Raw genomic sequence first — 12073 nt, 5'->3', positions numbered from 1 at the left:
ACATAAACACAGGAGGGATGCTCGACTTCCTGCGAATCCCAATCCCTTCAGCCTCCACCTTTGATGTTCCTTCACACCCAGGCCTGTGACTGACAGTCCAACTCCTGCCTCAGAAGAGAGGGGGAAAGAGGATAAACAGGAGGATGAGGAGACAGAGAGAAAGAGAGAGATCGAGGGGAAAGAGAGAGAAAGCTGTACAATGGGACCCAACCCGATCAAGATCAATCAGGGTAAAAAAGAGAGACAGAGAGAGAGCCGCGTGAAAAAAAAAAAAGCCAAGTATCACAGCCTTCATATAACGCAGTAGGGTTCCCTTGGTAACCTGGATTTCCTGCAGTAGAGCAGCGTGGTGCTAAAGCAACGACGCAGCTCCCTGTTGGAGAAGATGCAGATGAAGGGGTTGACCCCCGCCTGGGCGAAGCTCATCCAAACGGCCGCGGTCAGGTAACCCCCCGGCACAGCTGGGCCCCTGGCGAACACTCTCCAATAGCAGGCCACCAGATAGGGCCCCCACAGTGCCAGGAAGAAGAAGGTCATGATGTAAAACATCCGGCTGATCCTCTTCTCCGTCTTGAACTCGTCCAGCACCAGGAGTCGCCTGCGGCCCGCCGCGTTGCTGTTCTGCCTGATGCCCAGAAGGGTGGGCGGGGTGGGGCCTCTCCCGAAGCCCGCCAGCCAGTTAGCCGCCGCCTGGCCGCTGGCCCCCGGCCCGTGGAAGGTCCAGTTCTGGCTGACCGCCGGCACGAACTGGACCGGCTTCATCTTCCGGCGGTCGTGGACGAAAAAGATGAGCTTGAGGTAGACCAGCTGCGTGGCCAGCAGGATGAGGGCGAGCAGCAGCATGAAGCCCAGGGAGTCGTTGGCTCTGAAGGAGCGGTGCTGGAAGGTGCACTGGTCTTCCTCTCTGATGAAGGAGTACGTCCCTACATCCAGTACTGGGGGAAAGGCCATGGCCACTGACAGCGTCCACACCATGCAGATGACGGCCAAGCACGTCCAGAAGGTCAGCCTCTTGGTGTAGAAGCGATGGTGGGCGATGGCCAGGTAGCGGGTCACGCTGACGCAGAACAACATGAAGGCCGTGTGAAAGCAGGACAGGACCCCCAGGAAGGCGATCACTTTGCAGGTTAGGGTTCCGTACGTCCAGGCGGAACCATTCTTGACGGAGGTGAACACGAAGGGGAAGCAGATGGCGGAACGCAGGATGTCGGAGGCGCACAGGTCCAGCAAGAAGTAGTAGGGCGCTCGGTGCAGGCTCTTGTCTTTGACCAGTAGGATGGAGATCAGAAGATTGCCGACCACTCCAACGCCGATGATGAAACCCAAGGAGGTCAGTTTGAGGAAAGTGGCAAGAGGAGAGACATTCTGCAAGATGTTGTGGTCCCCTGCATGGCTATAGTTCGCCATAGATGGAGGAGGGATCATTAAAGATGATGATAGCTTCAGCCAAGTATCATGATCTGGAGGCCTGGAGGGGAGGCGATAGATCCATTTGGTGTGCTTTGAAGCAGATTCCAGGCTTGTAGGCAGTCTCTCTTCTAAGGCATCCTTTGTTCCTTTGTCTCATCACACCTAGAAAAATCCCTGAAAAATACCATCCAGTAGTCAGGATTCACTCAGACAGAAAAGCTCTTTTCACTGCATGGCTCTATCTCGCTCTCTCAAGATTTAGTCGGGTATGTCATCATTTCCACAGACTATGTAATTTATCTGCCGTTTTCCGTTAAATAGCATTCCTAATGCTATGCAGACAGGCAGTACTGAGCTGTGTGCTAGTTTAAGTATTTAATCTGAGGAGAGAGAGTGTTCGATCAGACTCCAGCATATAGCCTGGCTACAGTAATATATTTTCATATATCGGTTGCCTTTCAAAATCGTCAGTTAAAGACAAAGCAATGGTAAAAGATATTAACAGACGACGCACATTTGCCTGTCTGGAAGAACGGGATAAACAAATGAGTTGGATTGTACGGTTAGATTGGTTTGTCTCGCTGTGAACATTTGCAGAAATGCAGTGGGAAAGCTGTTGATCACACCCATAAGACCCAGCACAAGGGCTGTATCTATTCCATCTGGGGGAATGCCTCAAATAAACTCGTCCCGACTCCATGCATTTTTGAAAACCATCGGAGAATGAAAACCGAATAAAGCATCCATGTTTTAGTCTGATAATCCTGGATGCCTGGAATTAAGCGGCGGACGTTAATAAACTAAGGTCTACTCATATTAGGGCGTTTATTGGGCTGGTCTGTTAATCTACACTACAGGATCAATTTTGGTTTAGAGATATGCTAGTTTTAGTATCTATATTAGATCATGACCACGTCCACAATGTCAATCTTCACATCAGCCGCCGTTTTGCTGTTATTCAGCATAGCCTACATTGTTTCTTGACTGTAAACTAAGAAATATAGGCTACTGTAAGTCTTAATTTTAACATAGCCTATCAAATAAAGGATTATATGACAAAGCGATATTTGATTAAGACTCAAAGGTAGGCTATTTCATGATCCAATAATTCACATTTTACATTAGAAACACAATAATGTCGCATAGAATTTGAGAAATTCTGCGATTTGTGACTATATGCCTTTTAACAGCATTGTTCGGTTTTATATTTTTTACGCGCGTTTTCTTTCTTCAAGGGTGGAATGCTGTCGATGGCATTGTACGATAGAATAATCCCCGTTGCATTTTAGACTAGACTGTTGGATGGAACATAGGCTACAGTGTAGCGAATCCGCACATCCATTAGACTGAGCAATCTCCAAGTACCCTGTATGAACTGCCTAGAATTAAAGCCACGCAATGAGAGGCCGATACAGTCGAAAGTACGGCAGATATAACAATCAAAAATCATACCTGTTGATAATCCGTTTTGTTTCCCTGGAGGTTATTTACATGGTAGAAGTCACTTTGCCGTAAAAAACCTTGGTTTGTTGCCTGCCCTTTTTCCACTGTGAATATACAGTAAATGGAGCGTCTGACGGAGCATGCGCAGTGAATCCTATTTGTGATCCAAGACGCGTCTCGTCTCTTGTTGCAGCAGCGGCTTTCACGGCAACATCTGCTCTACGGGGGCAGCCACACTCGTCCCTAGTCCCCCACATCAGTCATAAGGACGGGAAGAAAGCCAACGTTTTTAGTCAGCCCCGAAGGTAGTTTTTCATACCTTTGGATTATTCACAAAAAACATAGTGTAGTGGAGGTAGGTCCTACCTCCACCACACTATGGGTTTATTTGAATCCACATATGTGACTTATGTTTCTACACCATCCACTAATAAAACTGATCTGACCACTTCTTTAGTTGACGGTCTGGCTGAGGTCAAGTTAACATCTGGGTGTGCCCTGACATTGCATGATTGAAAAGCACTTCCTTTTGACACGTTTATGACGAGGACAACTATTACACGTGCAATACGAATCCATGACTGCTGAACATGGGTGCAGAATGCATCTTGTATTATGTGCAATATAATATTAAAGTGTGCTGGCTGAGTAATGCACCTGGCCAAAAGGAAGCCTCATCACTTCAAACGGAGCCATATTCAAATGTAGTAGGCCTACGTTTGACTTTTGCTCAATGAGTCAGGGACTAATAGGCTACCATACAATCGTCATGGCCATGTGGGGGCTAAAGTTGTTTGTGACATTGATGGCAGATGTATCATGCTTAGAGGTAGGGTTGATTATTTTACGACAAAGGAAAGAATTCTCAAGATCCCACCCCTTCTTGCAAGTGATGATGGTCAAGACACCTGTAGATCAACATCACCATCCGCGGTAAGAGAGCAAACTCATTATTCCAGCCATGCTTTTGTGCAAGTGACATTGTCTTATATAAAGCTTATGTAAGAACGTAGACAACTCAGTACACATCTAATGAACATCAAAGCTATAATTTATTATTCATAGAAAGCATTCGCCTATATGTTAGGCCTAATTAGGCCTGAAGGATGGAAAACAGAATATTTCAGTTCCATTGTGCTTCTGCAGTAATAGGCTATATCACCAAACATTCAGTTAGACAAGTTAACACACATTTAGAAGATATGAAGATATTCATTCAGTGACACACGTTTGCTATGGTCATGTAAGTGCTACAATTAGGTGGGATAATAGGCCTACATTTTTTAAGCTCACGATCGCGTAAGCCCATACTGTATGTGACAGGGTTTTTTCGCTTGGTTCCGTAGAGCGGTTCAGTGTGTTCGGTGTACGTGCATAGTTCCTTTTTCCAAACTTCCTGGTTGTGTTCGACGCCACAGTGGGAGACCATAGTCAACGTATCTTACGTTATCCGATAAGGCACGTTTCTTGTCAGTCATGTTGTCACTCTGTCAGCAGTTATTCGATACGAAATGATGAATCCAAAATCGTGAAGGATGGCTGCAAAGACATGGTTCCAAATGCGGGCTAAGCAGGATGCCACCAAGCCCTCGTGAGGGTTTGTTTATCAGAACTGTCCGTTTCTCCTGCGTGCGTACCATCCGATGCACGCGCAGAACCCCACAATCGATATAGTCACTCCCAAAAGCAACGCAACAGCATCTCCTCCGTCAAACGCCTCGGCTACGGGAATGAAAGAAAGAAACAGAAAGTACAGAATTAAAGTACCGGTCCGATCATCGCCCACAAATGCCATGTTAACTCCTGTTCTGTTCACTCGGTGGCAGAGTGGCGCGTGCGTCGTGGTCATATGACATTAGTTCATTTCCTGATTGTCTTGGCCAATGGTAACGTTACTTGAAAATTCCTCCAATTTGAACTCTGTGATACCACGATTAATTACAACACCCAATGATTTGGGCAGTTTATTCAATCGTTATATGTTCACATGTTGTAATATGTAAATCACCTTGAGCTACAATTCTTGTATGAAATGTGCTAAGTAAATAAAGTCTTAATTAATTACAGCTTTTGCCCCTACGTTTAATTGTAGCCTGGATTTGGGCTACAACTGTACCCCTGACACGGCATTAGCACAGTCAGAAGAGTAGCCTACATGAAGCAGATTGATTCCTCTTTAGGCTACAAATGTGACCGTAGAGACACTGGTAGATTGAATATAAATGACCGGCGTCCACGGAAACATTACATTTACATTTAGTCATTTAGCAGACGCTCTTATCCAGAGCGACTTACAGTAAATACAGGGACATTCCCCCGAGGCCCAAGGACACAACGTCAGTTGGCATGACCGGGAATCGAACTGGCAACCTTCGGATTACTAGCCCGATTCCCTCACCGCTCAGGCACCTGACTCCCTTTAAACATTAAACGGTGAAGTCATTTGCGAACTGACTGCACATTTACATGATAATTTACTGCATATGTACAAGACACAGGGTTTTAATACAGTGTATAATAGATGTTTGCAGACCACAACAATTTATTTATTAATATATCAGTGTTTCACTGCAGAATGGAGAGTTACTAAACCACAACCGTGGGAAAAATCCATCAATCTGTAGTCTACATGATGTTCTTGCACACAGCTTGTATATAATTGTTATCATTGACAATGTCAGACTGAATATGAGATTGAATGTCAGACTGAATTATAATATTTTTTGACACTAGACCGGAGGGTGGATCAAACTAACAACAGGTACAGTATACAGACACAGGCCAGCCTGTGGGTTGTTAACCATTCCTCCACGCCCTGGTCTCTGTGGGAACCAAGCACTGTAAGGTATGTCACTGCAGTTCAGCCATTTCACTGCCTGACACACTGGACAAGTCTTCTTATCAGGCAGCCAAGTCTTTGAAATATGACTGTGTTTGTGTGAGAGAGAGTAATTTTAGGTGTGTGTGTGTGTGTGTGAGAGAGAGAGAGTTAGAGAGAGAGAGAGAGAGAGAGAGAGAGAGAAAGAGTAATTGTGTGTGTGTGTGTGTGTGAGAGAGAGAGTATAGGTGTGTGTGTGTGTGTGTGAGAGAGAGAGAGAGAGAGAGAGAGAGAGAGAGAGAGAGAGAGAGAGAGAGAGAGAGAGAGAGAGAGAGAGAGAGAGAGAGAGAGAGAGAGAGAGAGAGAGAGAGAGAGAGAGAGAGAGAGAGAGAGAGAGAGAGAGAGAGAGAGAGAGAGAGAGAGAGAGTAATTGTGTGTGTGTTTGGAGGGTATGGGGTTGGCACATCTTTGTTAGTGTGCCATACAGTGCAGGGTAGGCTACCGTGTAATTTAATTAGGACACGGTAGCCCAACTAAAATATTGACCTTGTATGACTGCCGTGCTAGTATCTGACCCAAGCTAGCCTCCGCACACACACACAGGCCTGCCTATCTATTCTCTATCTCCCTCCCGCCCTCCTCTCCCATACACCCTCATCTTCTAGGTATACCACCCCAGTCTTATGCAGGCCCAGGATTAATAGCCCTTATAGGTCTGTAGGCCCGGTGTGGAGCAGTGCATTAGGATGCAGTGTGTGCTGCCCAAGCAGAGTAATGGAACTGTCCCGACCCTTTAGACAAACACCCTCATTTCTATATGCCCTCATCCTGGACCTGATCAATTACCACCCCCGATGAGGAGTGGAATGACTGCCTGTGTGTGTGGGTGTGTGCGTGTGTGGGTGTGTGTGTGTGTGTGTTGAAAGCTGTGGGTTCTCTGTGGAACCTTGTCTAGCCCAGATGATGAGCTGCCTGGTGGGCTTGAGGTCCGAGTGGCAGGTGGGAAAACTGTGGCTGTTGTGTTTGAGAGAGAGAGGGTTGCTGTGTGTGTAGTTGTGTGCATGTGTTTGTGTGTATGCAGGTACGATATGGACCCATAATTTTTGGACGCATTCTAACATTTGTTACGGATCTTGTCAAGAATAAGTAGATAAACTCAATGTTATTCTCAGCCCTTCCAGAAAAGAGAAACTGCTTTCTCTTGGGAAAACAAAGGCCAAATTACCTTCTAAAATCTCAGGCAAAAAATCATCCACCTTCACTAACTAGCACAAAAACATATTTCCCAAAGATTAATTATACACTGAAATTGGTTTCTTAGAAATAATGAGAAAGAGACCCTTAAAAGTGATTGCTGCTTTTGTAGAGGGGCTTGATGTTCCATAATGGATCCTAGCATCACGACATGACAAATGAATTATCGTGTGGATTTTTTTTAACGTGTTAAATACTTAACAGGCTTGAATCATCGACGCCTGCCTTGATGGAGAGAGAGGAGTGCAGCTGATCATGAGTAGCATAGCAGCTTGGCTCCGGGTGGTGGCGTGTCTATGTGTGTGTCTGTGTGTCTTTGTGTGTGTGTGTGTGTTAATGAGAGACCCAGTGAATCAAGCAGGGACGTGGGATGCAGTGAAATCCATCCTAGATAAGTGAGTATCTCCGACACATGGGGGTAATTATCTATTCACACTGTGTCTGGTGACGGCCCTCGGAGGGTGCTACACAATCACCCCGAGCAGCCCACAGTCACAGTTGGATAACACTCAAAGGCTAATCAATTCATCCTGGCGTAGTTTGATTACGTTATCAAATCATTTCACCCAAAACTACGGGCCCATGTTTGCGTTCTCTCTCTCTCGTGGCGGCCCGCGCCGTTTCTGCCGTTGGCGGTGGCGGCGGTGGTGGCTACAGTGGGTGGGGTGTCAGATTGTGGGGGCGATTTACGATCAGCGGTTTGCAGCCCAGACCACTTCGTCCTCCTCTTTCTCCTTGGGTCTTGGTCTGTATTGGCTCACCATCTAACAAAGATAAACGACACTGGCTCCCCAGAGATTGAACGAAACCCAAATGACAACAGTCAGAACTTAGTTTCTCTAGAGGGGCCATAGCACCCCTATTGATGCATTCAGGTGAAACAAAACACTGCTAGTTCTACTGATGAGATCATTTTTATTTGATTATTCTCTGGTGTAATCACCCATGTTATGTCTCTGGTGTTCTCTCCTAGTTAGACAACTGTGGACTTGTGCTGGGATCTCGTCGGGTTGTGCAGCGGTGCATCTTGTGGTTGACATGAGGATCAGATCCCATGTCGATCATACTGTACTAATGTGGCATCTTGCTTAATTGTGCCTTTCAGATCTGTGTGACTCAGTCCCGTTTGTCTGTTGTCTGGCGGAGAGTGAGTGGGATGGGAATGATCTCTCATCACGCTGCCTGTCAGAGTTTTAAAGGCCAGGGTTGCGCGTGATGGTGAGCGTAGCCGTGTTTGTAATTAACATCTGACTGTCTCCATGGGAATGATTCAGGAGTGGTTGGGACAGTAGGCATGGCTGTTCGCCTCAGCTGGGTCTTCCACAGCGTCAGAGTCACTCTGAATCAGAAGAATCCCTGTTATTCCTACACTCTCCGCGTATTTATCTGATTCTTGGAACAGTTGTTCATGGAAATAAAAAGGAATGTGAAAAGAGATTGCTTTTACATTTAGTCATTTAGTCATTTAGCAGACGCTCTTATCCAGAGCGACTTACAGTAAGTACAGGGACATCCCCCCGAGGCAAGTAGGGTGAAGTGCCTTGCCCAAGGACTCAACGTCAGTTGGCATGACCGGGAATCGAACTGGCAACCTTCGGATTACTAGCCCGACTCCCTCACCGCTCAGCCACCTGACTCCCTACAGGCTTTTACATGAGCCTTCGCTGCTGCTTGTTAGAGATACACTCTCTCCTCTCGTACCGTCGATATTTTTTTTTAAATCTCTCTTCCTCTTTCCCTCTCTCTTTATTTTCCCTCTAACTGCCCAACCCCTTCCCTCCCTCACCTTTTATCGCAAACCAAATAACAGGTAGGCCTATCCGACTCAAAGTAAAGGTCTATGGAACACGCCCCTCTTTCTTTATCTGTTGTAGCTGCGTTCATTCAGCATGTTAGCCTATCCTACTGTCTGAAGTCTGGAACTATTTTCATTATCTTTGTATGATTGAATTTCTCTTGAAAATTGATGTGGTGCTTTGTGCTCAAAGTATAGACATACTCTATTTAGTCCTCCTCCACCGTTTTCAAAACAATGTATCTTTTGTTATCAAGATCAGGCTCACAGTGACCATCATCTTTAGGAACATCTCAATAACCTGAGCAAACAGTGTGGCAAACGCTGTAATCGCACAAACAATAACGGGAGTTTCAGATGTTCTCTGTTTAAACGGGTCCGTTAAAGGCTAGGGAAAGGCCAATGTCTCTCTGGTATTTCTGTTGCCATGGTGATCCAGTTTAAGTTGTCTCTCTCGCTGCGGTTCCCTCACCGTTCCTGCCGCCCATTTAAAGTTCACTGGTTGTGATAAGACTATTATCAAACAGGCACATGCCGGGCGCCCTCAACCGAGGTCCTCAGCCGAGAGGCGTCAGGGAACATCAGCAGTAACACTTCTGAATATGCAAAACAAGAAACAAACACACTTGTAGAACAAGGTTTAGAGGAGATATTTGACTCCATTTGGGTTGAGGAACTAAAGCTTTTTACAGTTCGACCAACACTAAGGAATCCTGTCGTTTGTTGTATAAGGTCACTTAGTTCTGCTGCAGTTCAGCCCAGGTGGGTCCTGTCGTCTCCGTGGTAACTGGGCCTCAGTCATCGTTCTGACTCAATGAGACTCCAATGAGATTCCCTCCTGGAAGACATTCTCATCATGCATCATGTCCAGCGTCTCAGTAAACAGGCTTGTGAGTGACCTATTTAAACAGGCTAGTCTGCCGGCTCACAAACACACACACACACACGCTGAACACACGCCATCGCTTAATGTATCATATCCATGTTATGACAGAGGTGGAGATTGCATGTTTGCATGTACAAAATGGCTAATGTTCTTGTGTTCGTCTGCAATCATGTGTGTGTGCTTGTGTATTTGCTGGCATGCGTGCATATGTTTGTGCGTACTCTGTGTGTTTGTTTGTGTGTGTGTGTGTGTCTCGGGCAGCAAAGCGAGGACAGTGCCAGGCCGTCAGTTCCAGTTCCTTATAAAGTTGTAGCAGTGCATCCCCAACTAGCGAGCCGTCAGCGCGTGTCAGAGGGAGCAGAGAGCCAGACTGCTGATTACACTGCTGCTGATTACAGAGAGCAGGCTGCTCTCAGCTGGGTCAGAGTCAGAGAGGGGTTTCTGAGCTTGCAGCTCCCCTTACTCTGAAATGTCCTGTTAGGATACCGCACAGGACAAGGAGACAGTGGGGTATCGATGGATGGATGTTTGAATGGATAGACGGATGGATGGGCATACGGATGGATGGGCAGATGGATGGATGGATAGAAGCCTGGATGGATGGCAGGTGGATAGATGGATGGATGGAAATAGAACATGACTTATTCTGGGGAAATGTAGCTTGTGGCATATCTTACTGTGCTCGTAATACACTATAATCTTTTCAGTTTACTTTTGTCACCTAGTACAAACCCAGGGGTAAAGTTCTTGATACTCTTATTGAATTCAGGAATAAAGCCAGCCATCCACCCAGTCTAGTCACACAGACTTACGGGCACAGGGGGAAGTTAAACAACAACAAGAATGGCGATAAAAATACAACAGCAATAGAGACAAAAAAAATACAATAATCAATATAACCTCTAAGGGAGTCCGTTTGGAGAAAGGAGAAAATACGTCTTTGTCCTCATCATAGAACAGTCTGAGGGGTTTGTTGTTTGTTTGTTGTGCCTTGGAAAGGCTGTGAGGACTTAGATGTGTTCAGCGTGACTCGTAAGGGTCAAGGGAGGGACAGGACTGGGTGGTTGTATTGGGGCCAGGGATCAGAGAAACACAATACACTGGGAGGAACTGGTCACATAAAGCACTGGGATAATCAACTAAAGTCAACATCACAGTTGTATTGACGTCATTTACGAAACCAATCTGTGTGTCAAATCATCCGTGTATTTCTGTTCGTATTCCGAGAAAGCGTTCCATGCAGTTATTATCGGCATTGCCTTGTTCCCACGGTAACCTCTCTACCTCGATATTAGACATGCTAAAGCTTCCTGTCTATTCAGGGCCAGAACGCTCATTCTGTCAGTACATCCACATAAAGACCATAAAGACCAGTTATCCTCCATCCCACCGGTTCATTCAGTGTATTCTTTGGAGAATACCTACCTTCAGGAGCTCAGAAATCAGTGCAGAGACTGAGCTGTATGTTGTGCACAAGAATGAATGGCAACTGGATTCATGACATATGTGTGATTTGGAGACTCTCACACGACACAACATGAAAAGGCTCCGAAGACGCCCCCAAGGCCTGCCTCAGCGCGCTGATCAAAAACGCTTTCACTCAACAACGTGACAATTTGGCGTCCTTGTTACCTGAGTCCAGACGGTTACCTAAAAGACTCAAGACGCCCCAAGGCCTGCCTCAGCTTTCACTCAACAACGTGACAATTTGGCGTCCTTGTTACCTTAGTCCAGACGGTTACCTAAAAGACTCAAGACGCCCCAAGGCCTGCCTCAGCTTTCACTCAACAATGTGACAATTTGGCGTCCTTGTTACCTGAGTCCAGACGGTTACCTAAAAGACTCAAGACGCCCCAAGGCCTGCCTCAGCTTTCACTCAACAACGTGACAATTTGGCGTCCTTGTTACCTGAGTCCAGACGGTTACCTAAAAGACTCAAGACGCCCCAAGGCCTGCCTCAGCTTTCACTCAACAACGTGACAATTTGGCGTCCTTGTTACCTGAGTCCAGACGGTTACCTAAAAGACTCAAGACGCCCCAAGGCCTGCCTCAGCTTTCACTCAACAACGTGACAATTTGGCGTCCTTGTTACCTGAGTCCAGACGGTTACCTAAAAGACTCAAGACGCCCCAAGGCCTGCCTCAGCTTTCACTCAACAACGTGACAATTTGGCGTCCTTGTTACCTGAGTCCAGACGGTTACCTAAAAGACTCAAGACGCCCCAAGGCCTGCCTCAGCTTTCACTCAACAACGTGACAATTTGGCGTCCTTGTTACCTGAGTCCAGACGGTTACCTAAAAGACTCAAGACGCCCCAAGGCCTGCCTCAGCTTTCACTCAACAACGTGACAATTTGGCGTCCTTGTTACCTGAGTCCAGACGGTTACCTAAAAGACTCAAGACGCCCCAAGGCCTGCCTCAGCTTTCACTCAACAACGTGACAATTTGGCGTCCTTGTTACCCGAGTC

General features: G+C 46.4%; 2 protein-coding genes across 2 annotated transcripts; both read right to left on the bottom strand.

The window, feature by feature from the left end:
- Positions 1 to 291: 291 nt before the first annotated feature.
- Positions 292 to 1488, bottom strand: gpr85 (G protein-coupled receptor 85). The gene has a single exon (XM_067254704.1). It carries the CDS (start codon positions 1423 to 1425, stop codon positions 292 to 294), a length of 1134 nt encoding a protein of 377 aa, XP_067110805.1. The 5' UTR covers positions 1426 to 1488.
- Positions 1489 to 3892: 2404 nt separating this feature from the next.
- Positions 3893 to 4702, bottom strand: LOC136960278 (small integral membrane protein 30-like). The gene has a single exon (XM_067254709.1). It carries the CDS (start codon positions 4700 to 4702, stop codon positions 4460 to 4462), a length of 243 nt encoding a protein of 80 aa, XP_067110810.1. The 3' UTR covers positions 3893 to 4459.
- Positions 4703 to 12073: the final 7371 nt, after the last annotated feature.

Source organism: Osmerus mordax, chromosome 17 (assembly GCF_038355195.1).
Source record: "Osmerus mordax isolate fOsmMor3 chromosome 17, fOsmMor3.pri, whole genome shotgun sequence".
NCBI classification, from domain to species: domain Eukaryota; kingdom Metazoa; phylum Chordata; class Actinopteri; order Osmeriformes; family Osmeridae; genus Osmerus; species Osmerus mordax.
Note: the sequence above shows the minus strand (reverse complement) of the source record. Positions and strands in the feature narration are given on the sequence as shown.

Bases quoted from the DNA above. Each gene is read 5' to 3' on its own strand.
- gpr85 (XM_067254704.1), bottom strand. From the start codon at position 1,425: ATGATCCCTCCTCCATCTATGGCGAACTATAGCCATGCAGGGGACCAC.
- LOC136960278 (XM_067254709.1), bottom strand. From the start codon at position 4,702: ATGACCACGACGCACGCGCCACTCTGCCACCGAGTGAACAGAACAGGA.